This window comes from Schistocerca americana, chromosome 5 (assembly GCF_021461395.2).
Source record: "Schistocerca americana isolate TAMUIC-IGC-003095 chromosome 5, iqSchAmer2.1, whole genome shotgun sequence".
NCBI lineage: Eukaryota > Metazoa > Arthropoda > Insecta > Orthoptera > Acrididae > Schistocerca > Schistocerca americana.
The window spans coordinates 235,874,897-235,891,956 of record NC_060123.1 but is presented as its reverse complement, the minus strand read 5'-3'; the positions used below and the strand labels follow the sequence as shown (position 1 = coordinate 235,891,956).

Below are 17,060 nucleotides of genomic sequence, written 5' to 3'. Positions count from 1 at the left end.
TGGAAGTTTCACAGTTCCTGGGATGTTGTGAGCTAGCTTATAAGGAGTGAACTGGTGCCACCACTCGAACCAGTCCTTGTCTTGTTCACTAAACTGTTGAAAAGATGGTATAGCAGCTAGTAGACAGTGCTTGTTGTGTCAGGCGCACGGTGTAGGCCAGTAGCTGCTGCACTGTGTTGAGCAGTGTAGATATTTGCTGCATCTGAAACTGAAACATCTACATTAACTGTGTGACATGTAACACTTGCGGCTGCGAAGCCTGAGCAGGGGGTGGGACAGGTGAGGTGGGCATGTTGGAAGACACAAATGCAACAAATAGAGTAGGTACGCAAGTAAAATTAGGACACAAGCAAAGAAAATTTTTGCAATGCCCACCTGAAAACACTGATAACAAAAACAACAAGAAACTGTTAAAGCAATAAATGCCCCTGCAAAATACAGACAAGAGAGAATTAAGGTGCCAGCACAATATACATGAAATGCCATGGCCATCAGGCATAGAGTTTGGAGGATACTCGTCGCCAGGTTGGGTTTTGCCCACTCATCTCGTATAGGGTGCCTAGGGGATGCTGCATTCTCGAAATGCTACGCAACAATTCAAGTAAATAACATTAATAGTTTTATTTCTATAAAGCTAATTGACAATACTTAACTTTATTGTACAAAGGTGTCACAAGCAATGGGGCGACATGCAACATAAATCCGAGTCCTGGCTGTATACAATGCTAAAACGAGCAATGGATATGGATCACTATAATCTGATATTGTAGCACTCTCTGATAGGCCATGCTAATGCTCTGCAAATCCTGTCCACTAATGTCCGGCATAGACTGGCAGGAGTGGTGTTTATATTCACTTTGTGCAGGTGTCCCCCCTGTTGTGGCGTGGTCCTAATCAGTGCACCATTGGCCGACGTCATTTCACCACTTTCTCTGGTCTTATGTTCTTCTTCTTCATCCCAGCACTTGTGGTTACGCTAGAACATATATATCACTTATTCCTTGTAATTTTTTTTAGTAATGCAGTACATAGTAGTTACTCTTTGCACAGTCAATTGTCTGTTGTTTCTTTCTCAGGCATATTGCATATGAGTAAGTTACACATAAGTTAAACATAATAATATAGCTACTCATATTTAAAACAGAAATTTATCAAAAAATATGTATTCTTTGTATTATGTTTGGTGCTTTATCAAATATTTGTGTTCTTTTCTTGTATGTGAACATACACGATCAGTGTACTATTTTCTCATGGATAGAAAAAGTGTATTTCTGAGTAGGTGAAACTGGAACCACATTTGAACTTTCATTATACAAGGAATGTGACTTGTTACCTTAGATAGGAGTATGAGAAACTTATCTAGGAGTAAGAGTGAGAAGGCAAGCTGTTTGTAATGAATTTAAGACTTAAATCGGAAAGGAAAGTAACAGGGAAGAAAAGTTTCTGACTGACAGGTAGTAATTATAAGAGCTGTTTAGGCTGAATGTTACAGGACAGATTGAGAACATGTTACTGGATAACAAGACTGTGAAGCCAAGTGCCAGCCCTGGTTAGAGAACAGAGGGCCACATTGTAATAATTCTGGCGAAGAGGACCAGATATTGAATGGAGAAAGTAACATCCTAACTAAAGATAGGAAATACAGCATTAAAGATGACATAAATGGAATAGGAGCAGCAACTGCTCCTGTAACAGTGGTTTTCACCACAGTCAGCTGCGCCCTGACAGAATCTGTGTAAAACCTGCTGTAGATCATATAAACAAATAGTTGAAATGGTCTGCTGCTGCCCCAACCAGAACCTCATATAAGTTTTGTTCCTATTACCACAGTGGTAGCTAAGGGTACATTAGATATATCCTACAACTGCATAAGCTTAGGAAGGATATGTACATCATTATTTTTATCGTTTTTATGGTGTATGAAATGCCCATTGAAACTAAACTCACCTAGTGTGTGTGTGTGTTTGGTCATGTGGTAATATGTTGGTAAAGAGCTGTGGAAAATTTCTTGTTGCTTGCTCTTGAGTGTGTTGAAAAGTTGCTGTGTTTATTTGCAGGTTCATTTGCCAATCTCCCAAGCATCTCTCCAACTCTACATTGACATAACATTGCTGAAACTTTCTATAGTAATTATAATGACTAGAAAGAGTAGTATTTACATTCGAGTTTCACCTTGTTATTTGTCAGAGAAGAGCTCTCTTTTCCATGAAAACAAATTTTACTTGTACTATAGATTTGTAATATGTAATATTCAGAATTGTAAATTCCCTTCATCTTTATCAGAGCAAGAATGAAATTGGAGTTGTTTCTTATGCAAGGAGTAATGTCTTTGGCTCCTACGCACAGTACAGTATCTGACACAGTTATATCCATAATAAAATATGATATTACATGTGTTAACCAAGTTCTTCAGAAGAAATTTTTAAGGAGAGAGGGACACCATCACACAAGCCAAGGTCCTTATGATTAATTAGATAACCACCTTTTTTTTTAAGTTAGCAACAAAACTAATTTTATATAGCAGGAGAAAAACACATACAATGGTACTGAAATTTGCAAGCTTTCAGAGCCAGTGCTGTTCCTTCTGGCAGAAGGGTTAAAGAGGAAGGAGGAGAGGTGAAGGAAAATTATTGGTGAGGTTTGGGAAATAGGGAGCGAGTTCAGAAAAATTCACCCAGAATCCCAGGTCAGACTTTCCTTCTCATCCCGTCCAGTAAGTCTCTCCTGACCCAGGGTTCTGGGCAACTTTTCAAATGTGTCTTCCCATTTCCTAAACTTCACCAGACCTTTCCCGTCATCCTCTCTTCCATCCCCTTCAACCCTTCTACCAGAAGAAGGAGGTACTGGCCCTAAAAACTTCTAATGTCAGTACCTTTATATGTGTTTTCTCCTACTTCTCCTATGTGAGTTGGTTTTTTATCCGTCCAATTGCATTACATTCTTTTAAAAAATTAGTCAGAAATCTGGCAGGCAATGTTAGGAGAAACTGTTGTGACAGAACATTCCCACAAAATGTGTAAGAATTCACTGAAAAGTAAGTATATCATTAGAATACTGGGGACTTGAAAAACAGGGTAGATGTGTTGCTTACCTTTTTTGTGAACTACAGAGTTGTGAATAAATGATGTTCTGTGCCTGTCCAACTCCATGTAAGATGTTAAGTTTAAGTCATTTGGAAATATAAAATGTTAAATTCTAAGACAGTAATTAACTATTGATTCTTTTTTGGCATGCATTGTAGAATTAAAGAATATAATAAAGGATGAAGTGATATATCATAGTTAACAAGCACCTATTCATTCCCCTCTCTATTATACTGGCCATGGTATAATAGCCCAGAATATTTTAATAAGTGTGACATTTCTGGCTGTGAAAATTTACATTTTACAATGTTCATCACAGTGAGTACATCTGAGTACTTTTTATTTTCAGTTCCTCCACTGGGCCCAGAGCCAAACATAGGAGTGTTTATAGAAGAACATAAGAAGAGAGCTGATGCTGACCCAAATGCTCCACCATTTGATGATCTAAGAAATTATGCATATGAGGGTGGTGGAAGTACTGCAGGGTCATTGTCTTCTTTAGCTTCTGGCAAGTATAGGATCCATGGATGTTAGTACATGTAAGAGATTAATTTATATGTAATGGTATGGAAAACAACATCTATTTGTCTATGGTAAGACAGAGATGAAACATATTGATCACAAAAAATTAGAGTAGACCAATACCCAACTTTCACCAATTTTAAGTTTCAACATTTTAATTCTGTCTTAACATATTTAAATAAGTATCATCAATGTATATTTCTTTATTTTTCTTAATTATGATGATGGTGCAACAATTTAAAAATTGCACTACTTTTATTTTCACACCAGATGTGGAGTTTATCACCGGCTTCTTCTTCTTCTTCTTCTTCTTCTTCTTCTTCTTCTTCTTCTCCTCCTCCTTCTCCTTCTCTTTCTTCAGTGGTTTCCAGCCTGTGGCTAGGTGTGTTTAGAACTTAGTCTCTCCATCTTTCCCTGTCTTTCTATCATGTTCCTCCCTGTGCTCTGTCCCAATCTTCTCCTATCTTCACCACTCCTTCCTTCATTACAATGATCCATATATGTCTATCTCTTCCTCTTTGCCTCTTGTCTCTTATTCTCATTTTGTGAGCCTGTCTCAGTACCCTGCCAACTGCCATTCTTTTAACGTACCGATACTGTCTTAATCTCATCTTTTCTATGGTGTCTTGCATGAGCTTCTCTTTTCACTATTTCACTTTCCATCTCATTTCTTACTCTACCCATTTCATATTCTACATCTTTAAAATTTTGTCACAAACCTTTATCCTGGTCACCTGCCTTTTCTTCATTACCCACATTTCTTACACATTTGCAAGTACTACATCATAATACACTTGATGTAACATTTGCTTACTTTTGATGGCACATTGTTGCTCCAGACCAGTCTTCTTACACTCTGCAGGAAACCATGAGCTTGCCATCGCCTTTCACTTATCTTCTTATCATTCCTCCTGCTGTTTTCCATTACGCTCCTTAGGTACCAGAAATTTTGCAAAGATAGAAAATTGTCAAGCCTTTTCTGCCTCAACACATTGTTTATCTGACTTTTCATTTCTCCTAACTATTTGCAGACTTTATAGTAGTTATGGAGGATAAGGCAACTTGTAAATATTCTGAAACCTAATTGCAGAATTGCTTTATGTGTTTAGAAAACAAAGATTTAACAAGCTAAGCAGTTTTCCTCAATTTATAGGTACAGATGATAATGAACAAGATTTTGACTACCTCGGAACCTGGGGTCCACGATTTGACAAACTAGCAGACATGTATGGTCAGGAAGGGGAAGAAAGTGAGGAGGATGAAGAACAGTAAGTAAGCAATACCTTTCAAAGTACAAAGTACAAAGTACATGTCATTATGTACTCTTGTACCAAACAGTTAGGGACACAATTGTAATATTCACCTTCTCTGACAAACAACTCTGACAAAAATGCCATTGTCAACACTATCTTATATTCTTATTCTTATAATAAGTTCTCATTTGCCTTAAACATCTGAACAATATTTAAGAATAAAAACAAAATTCGAAAAAAAGGTCCATTGCAGAACCCACTAAAGTTAAGAACCAACTTCTGCTGATGACAACCTTTGTTGTTGAAGATACTCACAGGCTAACAAGCACAAAGCCAGGCTATAAAATCTGGTTATTTATTTTTTGGCAGTGGACTTCAGATGATAATCAGCTGAAAGTAGCCTGCTTGGTGCATCATACAAATTTATAAGTAAATTGACCAACCTAGCTTAAAATCTTTGTTCTAACTGCATTTACTATTTTGTATTACATCAATATTTCATTACAATGAGTACAGAATATATTTACAATAGAAACAGCATTACATTCTGAAGTCTCATGAAAGCTGTTAACATAATGCATTGTTATACAGATTGAGGCAGCTTAGTTAGACCACACCAATTGTATGCAGAATGAATAAATACAGTTGATTTTTTTTTTTTTTACCTGGAGCACCTAAATATCTCAAAAACAATGCATCATATGAAAAAATACGATAAAAACAAGAACTCTACCTAGTTTACATTTGGTACAATAGGGCAAAAGTTTACGGAACCATTTATCCTGAAAGTGGGACAGAGGTTTGTTGCACTGTTACCTTGATACTACTTGATCAAGTACTATACACTTCACGTTGCTGAAATTGTCTTAGAAGCTTCTTTAAAATGTCACAGAAAAAAGTATATAGTTTCATAACAGAAAAATAAGTTGGTGTTATTCAATGACTATAAACGATAAAAATTACTTGCAAACATCAGGAAATAAAAAATAAAAGATTTAATATAAAACACATAATATAAAAATAAAAGATTCTAAGTGAGAAGTCTGTGCTACAACTGGCCACCTCCTAACCACCCCTTTTCAAATAGGAACCCTCCATTTTTATTGCACATTCATGATCTTCACCAAAAAATAAATATGTATGGTTTACTCAAACCATTGGATTCCTTACATTGCAGATGATGCTGTATTCAACAAATATCAAGTATGCCTATTTTTGCTATTAAGAAGTGACACAGTTGATTCCATGTTTCATTTATGATGAAAATGTAAACCTTTGTGTTTTAATGAATTATATTTATATTCAAACTGTACTGTAGTGTTACAAATTTGACTCTGCAGTACACTAAGGTTAGTAGTTTCAATGTCTGGCTTGAAAATATGTTTAGCATGACCAGGAACGATGACATGGAAGTAATAGTTTTCTGTTCCTATCGGGTTGCTTGAGTTCAGTAAATCTCCTTGCCTTTCATCGTAGTTGTAATTGACAGCGCGTCCCATGCATGAATTGTAAATGTATCAAAATGGAAGTTTGTCAATTTGAGCATTTACTGTGAATTACAATTATGGTGAAAGACAAGGGGACTCACCGAAGTCAAGCACCCCAATAGTGAGAGTCAAGGGGCTCACCAAAACTGAGCACGCCAATGGTGAGAGGCAAGGGGACTCCCTAAAATCAAGCACTCCAGTGGTGAGAGGCAAGAGGACACAAAGTAATCAAACATCCCAATGGTGAGAGACTAGGGAACTCACTGAAATCAAGCACATAAGTGGTGAGAGGCAAGGGGACTTACTGATATCAAGCATGCAGATAGGAACAGAAATTACATCGGCATCATTGTTTCTGCATCATGCTAAACATAGTTTCTGACTAGACATTGAAATGGCTAACCATATCATAATGTACAATCAAATTTGCAACACTTAGGTACTTTTCAAACATAAATATCAGTTGTTAGAGCACAAAGGTTTACACTTACATGTTAAATGAAATGTAGAGTCAGATCCCTCTGTTCTTAACTGCAAAAACAGTTAACTTGATATTTATTGATTACAGTGCCACCTACCACTAATGGGAAACAATGGTTTGAGTAAATCGCATGTGTTTTTTGGTTCAGAATCTGAATATGTACTAAAAATGGGGGAGGGATCTCCAGTTGAAAATACAGACTCAACCATTCCCACACAGAGGGGTGGTTAGGAGATGACCCGTTGAAGCACAGACAGAAGTCCCCTTTACTAATATTAACTATTCAACTAGAACCTTTTATTCATATGAAGTGTTGTTTTTGAGGTATTTAGTTGTCTCAAAATTAAACAAGCACCATGTATATCAAGGTTAGGTTTTTACCAAGTTATAGCAGACAATACGGTGCATTTCCTGATGTTTGCAAGTAATTTTTATCGTTTATAGTCACTGAATAACACCAACTTATTTTTCTGTTATGGAACTATATACTTTTTTCTGTGACATTTTAAAGAAGCTTCTAAGACAATTTCAGCAACGTGAAGTGTATAGTACTTGATCAAGTAGTATCAAGGTAACAGTGCAACAAACCTCTGTCCCACTTTCAGGATAAATGTTTCCGTAAACTTTTGCCCTATTGTACCAAATGTAAACTAGGTAGAGTTCTTGTTTTTATCGTCACTGTCATACCGAGTGCTCAAAATGCCGACCTTTAGCACTGCTAAATGCTACATGCTATAAAGTAATTGTGGAGCAACAAAACGTCATGTTGAATTTTAACAGGAGTCAACTGCAACAAATAAGTCATTTCATGCATTCAGGAGTCCTTGGTGTTTCATAGTACACCTCTTGTTATAATTTTTTGCCACTGCCAAAAGTACAAAAGTGTTAAGTTTGTTGAGTGTGCAGGCCACTTTGCTTGTCCTGAATGAAATTCCAGTGCTCTCCCAGTGTTCTCTTAAGAGGCTCTGTCATCATGTGGAATACAAGTGACATCCGTGTACCATACTGATAACCTTATACCCAGTGGGATGTCTTCCAATAACTGCAGCAGCAGATCTTAAGAACTCTAGATTTTGAGAGTATTAAGACTCCTGTCCGTAAAATTGGGACCAGTGATGCGGGTCTTGAAAACATGCACCAAACATTGATAGACCAGGAGCATTGGTCATATCCACTTCTTTGACTCAATGTGGATTTCCAACTGATGATTAGTGCATGTTGCGAAGAGTGACATGCCCATAGTTTGTAAATGATGCTTACTCCTTAAGCAAAGTTTTGCATTGATACACCACATCACTTTGCACTTTTCATAGGTGACATATAGAGAACAGAAACCAATTTTGGGAGTCATTGCCATGAAGCTTCAGATGCAGTGAAATGTGAAGGGATGAAATGCAGTGGAGTTTTGTGTTTACAGAATATTCATTTGATTGATGCCTCTTTCTGAAATGCCTCTCTGTGACATTTGCATTTTGTGTTACTGCTGCTGAAATGTTAGTTTCATTTCTTTCATCAGGTGCTCTTCTTTTTCCTTGACACAGCCTCCCTGTGACATTTGGATTGTGTGTTACTGCTGCTGAAATGTTAGTTTCATTTCTTTCATCAGGTGCTCTTCTTTTTCCTTGACATATTTTATTCTCTACATTTCCAGCTTCTAGATCTATTTTTATAGTGCCATCAAAGGAAGATCATGAGTGCTTGGCATTATCTGAATATCTTCAGCATACGACAACACCATTGCTCTAATAGTTTGGTGACATTCGCCATAAACAGTATTCACTTTTTTGACTGTCGTACACATTGTAAATGTCTTAATAGCTTTACAAGAAATTTATCTGATTGCTACAACAGCAGAACAGTGTGATGGGCTTCAAGCATGCAGGTAAACACAAGAATAATATCTGAGTTACTTATTTGCATACGTTTGATATTATCATGTGGAAGAAGGAGTAATTAGATGAATGAAGAGCACTAACTTCACTTAACGAAGGTTTATTCAGCACTTGCACATACAAGAGCATGGAGTGAACTGCCTGCTGCCTTAAAAAAAAATAATAATAATAAAAAAATTTGAGCCCCTCCACGCCCACACTGGCATGATGGCCAACTCAATAGGTCTACTGCCATCTCTGCATAAGGGTTAGTATTCACTAAAGTGAGGTGACACAGGATGTGGGTACTGCGATGTTTGCGTACATCTGGTTAAAGTTAACCATTAATACGCGCTCATCTGGAGATAGATTGGGTCGAAGTTGAACGAAGTGTAGCGGTTTGAAGGGCAGAGGAAAAAAAGTGCCAAGGCAAGAGCCAAGGGAAAAACTCCTCCGCGATAGTTAGATTGGGTGGTAAGAGCAGTAGCGGATGTCTTTCTGCCTGCGATAGGTCGTGCAAGGGTAGGCTTTGTTAGTAGTGGGTATCATGCATGCTGATACCTTTAACATTGTGCTGTTGTGTTGCTCGGAGGCTGGCGCTGGGTGCTGGTGTAGAGCTCTCGTTCAGCGTCAGCAACCTGCAACAGTTAGGTTTATTATCATTTTTGTGTCCGATAGGTCATATATCGGATGCACAGTGTAAGGTAATATTGGCGGATTGTTTGTGCGTCACTGGGTGAGCTCATCGATGTCCCTGCTGTGGCCTGTTGGTCGGCTCTAGTAGCAGCTGGTAATTACCAATCAGTGTTCCTGATATGCAGGGGCTTGCCGACGTTTGTCGCTTGTTTGTGTATGTTAGTTTACCATAGGTGGCTATGTCCTAGCTAGTAGTGTCTTTGGCCCCTTGTGCTTCCACCTATGGTTGTGATCGTAGTTTCCCAGAGTGAGGATGAAAGGATTGTTCGAGTGTCTCAAGTTCCTGTATAGTCATGTGGCATGTTTTTTGAATACTTCCTTGAGGGTATCAAGGCAGTATTCATGGTGAAGATCCATGGTGCATGTGTAGCATGGAGCGTTGCCAATGATTCGTAGCACTTTGTTCTGTATGATCTGCAGGCAGCGCAGTCGTGTAGGAGCTGCATATCCCCAGACGGGACTGCGTACGTCATCAGAGGCCTAATCAGTGTCATGTATATGGACCTCGACACCCTCCTATTCAGTGTGCTTTCCCTGTTGAGCATTGGGTAGAGCTGTTTGAGCCTCACGTGCGCTCGGTTGGCAACGCACTCGATGTTGTCCCTCCATGTAAGTTTCCGGTCCAGCCAGACACCTAGGTATCTGACTTTCTCTTGGAAACGTTTTGGGCGTGTATGCAGTGTTATTGGTCTACAGTGTTGATGTTTGCGCAGTAGTTTCGGTCTACGTGTGAACAGAACTGCTTCGCACTTGTCGACGTCTACTTTAATACGCCATTGCTCCAACCAAGGCTCGGCTGTTCTGAGTGCTGTCTGTATTCGTGAATTGATGTTCAACAGTTTCCAATCTTGTGCAAGGATGGCGGTGTCATCCGCGTAGATGGCTAATGTTGTGTTTGGTATTGCTGGGAAGTCGTTAATGTACAGGTTAAACAAGATGGGCCCTAGTATGCTTCCTTGGGGTACTCCAGCTTGGATACCATGTTGTGTTGATTGTTTATCCTGCATGTTAGTGTTGAAAACTGTTCGTGAGGTATGAGAGTATGAGACGTACGAGTCCGTCCGGGAAACCAGCTTCGCTTAGTTTGTGTATGAGTCCGTTGTGCCAGAGACAGTCGAAAACTTTTCCGATGTCCAGGAACATGGCCCCTGTGGCTTTGTTCATGTTGTAGCCATGTGTTATATGTTCGACTACACGCAGGAGTTGTGTTATCGAGTGGTGATTCCTAAAGCCCAATTGCTCCGGTCTCAGGGTGTCATTGGCAATGCAATGCCTAGTGATATATTTAGAAAACATACAGTATATATACAGCTACAAAACATTCCAGTACAATGATTCTTGACATTTGTGGATACTTCTAGAATGTACTCGAACCAAATATAGAAATTAAAACTGTACAGCCTAGGGGAATTTTGAACTCACGACTTCATGCAGCAGTTTAGTATCATGACCACTACACCACGGAGCTACTCGGCTTCTTCTGTGACATTGCTCCCTCCTTAAGAGAACATCGTCTTGGTGTTATGTCATCCTAGCCCGGGAACAAGTCATCGGTCCTGCATACTCTGACTCCCGATGACTGATTATCACCCTGGTGGTGATCTTCTTAGAACTTCTTTTGCTGCTATGCTCTTCGTCACCTTCTGCTTGTTGCCTGTCACTATAGTTTCAATTTTGCCCTGGGGTGCAGGATCCTTATAGAGCTTCATTCGAAGGATGTGGACTCTATATCTCTGATCTTTTGTTGTCTTGTGTCGGGGTCGAAATCTTCAACTTCATAAGTAACATCAGACACTGTCTTACAACCTTATAAGGTCCAAAGTAGCGCCTGAGGAGCTTCTCAGAGAGACCACCCTTCTGAATAGGAGTCACCAGGTTGGTAGACAACAGGGCGGTGGCTCGCGTCATACTTTCAGTGATCGTTTTCTTGAGCCTGCAGTGTGCGGAGTCAAGCTAACTGCCGAGCTTCCTCAGCTCTTGGTTAACACCTGGCCAATGTAGTCGTCATCCATATCATCAGGATGTAATGGAAAAACAGTGTCCATCATCGTACTCGCCTCACGCTCATGCACCAGGAAAAATGGCGTAAATCCTGTGGTGTCTTGTTTGGCATTGTTGTAGGCAAACATCAAAAAAGGTAGCACCTCATCCCAGTTGTTCTGCTCAACATTGCCGAACATTGATAGCATGTCGGCCAAGGTCTTATTAAGGTGTTCAGTAAGCCTGTTAGTTTGCGGATGGTAGGCAGTTGTCATATGATGAGTATCGTTGCACTGACAATTTATCCCTGTCACAAGATGTGATTGTAAAACTTCCTCTTGCTCCGTAATTAACAACCTTGGGGCACCGTGTTTTAATACAATGTCTTCTATGATGAATTTGGTTACCTTGGATGCTTTGGCTGTTTTCATGGCTTTTGTAATGGCATAGCGTGTCAGATAATCAGTGCAAAAGGTAATCCAGCTATTGCCACTAGCAGATGTTGGAAATTGTCCAAGAAGGTCAATCCCAATATGTTGGAAAGGTGTTTCAGCTGGTGGAATTGGTATGAGTTGGCCAGGTGGTTTCTGAGGAACTGCCTTTCTCCTCTGGCACTCTTGACAGTGTGACACATAGTGACGGACACTCCTAAGTAAACCTGGTCAGAAAAATCTCTTGCGGATTCTATCATATCTCTTAATAAATCCTAAATGTCCGGCCTCAGGTGTGTCATGGAATTTCTGTAGAACATCTAAGCGCATGTGTTTAGGAATCACTGATAGCCACCTCTTTCCAAATTTTCTTGCAAAGTAATCCATTAACTACCTTAAACTGTCCTTTCACATCCTCTGACCAATTTAAGGCAAGCATAATTTGAGACATCTTGGTGTCCTTCTTCTGCTCAGCAGGGAGATCCTGGAGTGCAGCGAGACACCATCTTCATCAAAGTCTTGATGGTCTTGCACAGGTTTTCTTTAGAGACAGTTGGCAACTTGGTGTTTTCTTCCACGTTTGTACACTATAGTAATGTCATACTCTTGAAGACATAGTGCCCACTTGGTGAGTTGTCCTGTTGGATCCTTAACCAACAAAGTGAATGATGGTGTGTAACAACTGTGATGGCCTTCCATAGAGATACTGTCGAAATTTTCACATGGCCCAGATCACAGCAAGACATTCTCTTTCTGTAGTTGAGTAGTTTCTCTCGGGTTTTGTATGTGTCCTAGATGCGTAGGCTATAACCTTCTCTTTTCCATTCGAAATTTGCACCAGAACAGCACCGATCCCATACCCGGTGGCATCTGTGTGTAGTTCTGTAGGTGCTCTATCATCGTACAGACCAAGTACAGGGTCAGTCGTCAGAGCCTTCTGCAGCACATTGAAAGAATCTTGTTGAGCACCACTCCAGATAGATTTAGCATGAGCTTGTAACGAATCTTGGAGTGGCCTCGCTTTGATACAGAAGTCTTTGATAAAATGATGGTAATAAGAACATAATCTGAGGAAGCTCCTAAGGAATAGGAAATTCTGTTATAGATCTCACCTCTGCTGGGTCTGGCTAAACACCTTCGTTTGACAAAAGGTGTCAAAGTATTTTGACTTCTTTGGCTCCAAAGAGACACTTTCTTGGATTAAGTTTCAGTCTGCCTTGTTGGAGACACTTAAGAACGGCCCTCAGTCTTTTTATATTTTCGTCAAATGTCTCTGAGAACACTATAATGTCATCTAAATAACAAAGACACATCATCCACTTCAGGTGCCTTAGAAGGTTGTCCATCATTCGTTCAAAAGTTGCTGGAGCATTACACAAACCAAACAGCATTACCTTAAACTCATACAGGCCCTCAGGGGTGATGAGTGCAGTTTTCTCACGATCAGCCTCATCTACTTGGATTTGCCAGTATCCCGAGTACATGCCCATGGTTGAGAAAAACTTAGCCCCCTTCAGACAATCTAGTGCATCATCAGTTTGTGGAAGGGGGTAAACAACCTTTTCAGATAACTTATTAAGTTTCCTGTAATCAACACAAAAGCGGTAAATGCCATGGGCTCTGCGAAGGCTGAATGATATCATTCTTCATCATTTTCTCCATGTCATTGCGAATTATTCAGCATTCTGTTGCTGACACACAGAATATTCTCTGGTTTATTGGTTGATGGTATCCAGTGCTAATCCGGTGCTTCTATGTCGATTTGTTTAATTTGCTCTTCACCTGTGGATTGAAGCATTCAGAGAACTCTTGAAGAATGGCAAGTAGCTTCGTCTGTTGTTGCTTAGTGAGATCTGGTGATAGTCAAGCTAAAAGATCTTGTCTCGTAGTGGTAGTGCTAGTTTTGCCCACAGACTCGGCATGGGAAGTTTCTATTATGCTCAGCTGTTCTTCAATTAATGGCTCAGCATTTGCTACACACATGCGTCTTGGAAGGATCTGCAGTTCTCGGCAACAGTTAACTATCTACAATTCACCAAATCCATTCTTAAATGAGACGACAGAGGCTGGGATGACCAAGTTATTCTTCAGTGGTATGCTTCTCTTCCATTCCACTATAAGATCGATGGGTTGATGCATGGCATGACATGTGACAGTTACCATTCTAGCACTGACTGCAGGAATGATGTCTTCATCCAGCACACATAGTCTCCACACATTCGGATGAGCATCTTCCTGTCCACAGTATCTCATCTCATCTAGCATAATCTTTGAGTGACCACAATCTATAATTGCCTGAGAAGCTTTCAAAAAGTCCCATCTGAGAATGACGTCATGATTACACTCTTGTAAGACGATGAATTCTAAGGGCTGTGTATGGCTACTTATACTCACACAAATGGTACATATTCCTGTAAGTTTTACATATTTCCCTTTAGTCACTTTCAGCAGAGATGTTTTACTGTCAACGAATAAGGTTTTCTGCAACTGGTGACCCTACTTCTCTGAAATGACTGAGCATGATGCTCCAGTGTCCACAAGAGCTTTGACTGGTCGGCCATCCATGAGGATATCGACTTAGTTGCCTATCATTTTTGTAGTGATCAACAGTGGAGGATTTTTCTCTTCAGCGGCCTCACCTCCAAGGAAGGTCTTACCCTTTAGTTTTCCAGATTGCAGTGGTTAGGTGATCAACTGGAGCTTCTAAAGATCTTGATCGGTGTATTGGGGAGCGTCCTCTCCAACTGCTACCTTGTGGCCACGGTGACCTACGTCGTCCTGCACCCACACCTTCTTGTTCATCTTCGTCGTTCCGGAGTGTCAGCCAGTATCAGTCTGCTGTCTTCTGGTGTGGCTGTCATCAAATATCCGCCATCTTTCTCAACTATATTGCACCACATGTCCCGGTCGTCCACAGTGGAAACATACTGGTTGGTTATCCTGGGTCCTCCAGATGTCAGTCTTCCTTGGTGCACAAACAGGTTCCTCATGCGGCATTGTAGGAACATAAATCCACCTGGGTTTCGACTTTTTTACCATTTTAAAGGGAAATGAAGACCGAGAGATTGGGTTCAATGTCTGTTCCACTTCCTCCCTTATGACTTCTTGAGCGTCTAGGTTTTTTGCTCGCCGTACAATCCAAGTGCCTTCTGAACTTCCTCTCTCACTATCTGACGAAGAACATTTGTGAAATCAGTTGCTTTCTCCATCACAGACATCGTATGACGTTTGGAAGCCATTCAAACTTCTTGCATGTAATTCTTTTTTGATGCATTGTCTTGATATACTGGCACCATTTTATGAAGTTGTCTGCTATCGCATCCTCCTTCAGGAGTAGGGCTTGATACACGTCCTCAGAAACACCCTTCATGAGATGTGCAACCTTCTCTTCCTCCTTCATCCAAGTATCCACTATTTTACAAAGCTCCAAGACATCTTGAATGTAGGATGCTTTAGTTTCTCCTGGATGCTGTGCCTGGCACTTTAATTTATCTTCAGCCTTGCACTTCTGTTGTTGCGTGTTGCCGAAATAATTGTACAGTTCTGCCTGGAATACTTCCCAGCTTGTGAACTTCTCCTTGTTGTTCTCATACCATTGCTTGGCAGTGCCCTCCAAGTAAAAAAATATGTTAGCCAAACACACGGTGTCATCCCATTGGTTAAATTCGGCTATATGCTCGTATACCTTCAGCCACTTGTTTGGATCTTGGAAATCATCACCAGAGAACCCGGAAGGATGTCTCATGTGGTGGCACACTGTTGCTGTCGTCGTAACATCCTCTTCTTCTTTTGTCTCCAGTAGATTGCAATCTGTTGACTATGGCTCGAACTCAGGTTTCTCGCCATGTAAACGGCAGCTCTGTTACGGCCTGATGGGAGCGACTGTGTCATCGATAATGTGCGCTATCACAAGTTCCAATACCCGTTGCCTCCACCAGAATAATGTCACGTAGAAGAAGGTATAATTAGATGAATGAAGAACACTAACTTCACTTAACGAAGGTTTATTCAGCACTTGCACATACAAGAGCGTGGAGCGAACTGCCTCTGGTCAGAACACACACAGTATATCTACAGCCAGAACATTCCAGTACAATGATTCTTGACATTTTTGGATACTTACAGAATGTACTCGAACGCAATATAGAAATTAAAATTGTACAGTCCAGGGGAGGTTTGAACTCATGACCCTTCATGCAACAGTTTAGTATCATGACCACTACACCACAGTGCTACTCGGTTTCTTCTGTGACAATATAATAGGACAGACACTACGGGACCTCTTCTCCTGATGGTGGGACATTGGTTTGCAGTGCTGTTATCTTGATACAATTTGAACAAGCCCCATACATGTTATGTCGTTGAAGTTCTCTTAGAAAATTCTTTAAAATGCCACAGAAAAAATTATACAATTCCATTAAAACAAAAACAAAGTTAGTGTTATAATTTGGTGGTTATAAATGAAAAAAATTATTTGCGAATATCAGGAAATTCATCATATTGTCTGCTATAGCTCGGTGAAACATGCACTCAACATATTTATTCATTTTGGGTATATTTGGGGTTGCCTTTCTTAGCTACCTCAACCTGTATATTTTCTGTAAAGTGCACTTTAACACTTTTTAAAGAACTCAGTTCCTTATATTTACTTTGTTCTTGCAAGTGGTTCATTTAAACGCCTTTTGTTGTTTCACATGGTGTGTGCGTTGCTAGTCTGAGAGTCTGCTGCCTTTTATAATGCTTTCCCTTTGCTAAATAATAATAATAATTAGTTATAACGATACTCTGTTTTTGTCCATAATGACTTACACTGTTGGGAATCACCATTTTTTATACATTTGCAATAATTATATTGTTCTGTAGGAACTGTAATCAAGTTCAGATCTGGAGGCAGGGTTGTCAGTTAAATACAATACTTAGCCTGAAAGCATGTTTATTACTGATACCAACGTACAGCCAGAAAAGAACTTACCTCTTGGATAGAGAGCACAGTTATTATATAAACATTGAATATTCCAAAATGGTGGTACTTATACAAACAAAAAATATTCCAGTATATACAATCATTACAGACACGAGACATTAAAAAAACATTCCTGAAATGATAATACCAAATAACAAATAATTACTGCTGGTTGGGTTTGAACTGGTGACCTAAAGCCTGCCAGCCAGCAGTGCTAATCACTATACCCCACTGCATGCAGCTCAGCTTACAACTTTGCTCCATCTCCTGGAAAACACAATCCGCTGTATCAG

General features: G+C 39.9%; 1 protein-coding gene across 1 annotated transcript in view; it reads left to right on the top strand.

Annotated features, from left to right (window-relative positions):
- LOC124616287 (neural-cadherin-like) overlaps positions 1 to 17,060 on the top strand; it is a 476,208-nt gene that overhangs the window by 421,271 nt on the left and 37,877 nt on the right. Inside the window, exons 26-27 of the mRNA XM_047144590.1 lie at positions 3,433 to 3,591; positions 4,759 to 4,873. Coding sequence (XP_047000546.1) covers positions 3,433 to 3,591; positions 4,759 to 4,873 — 274 coding nt within the window. The remainder of the gene's footprint in view (positions 1 to 3,432; positions 3,592 to 4,758; positions 4,874 to 17,060) is intronic.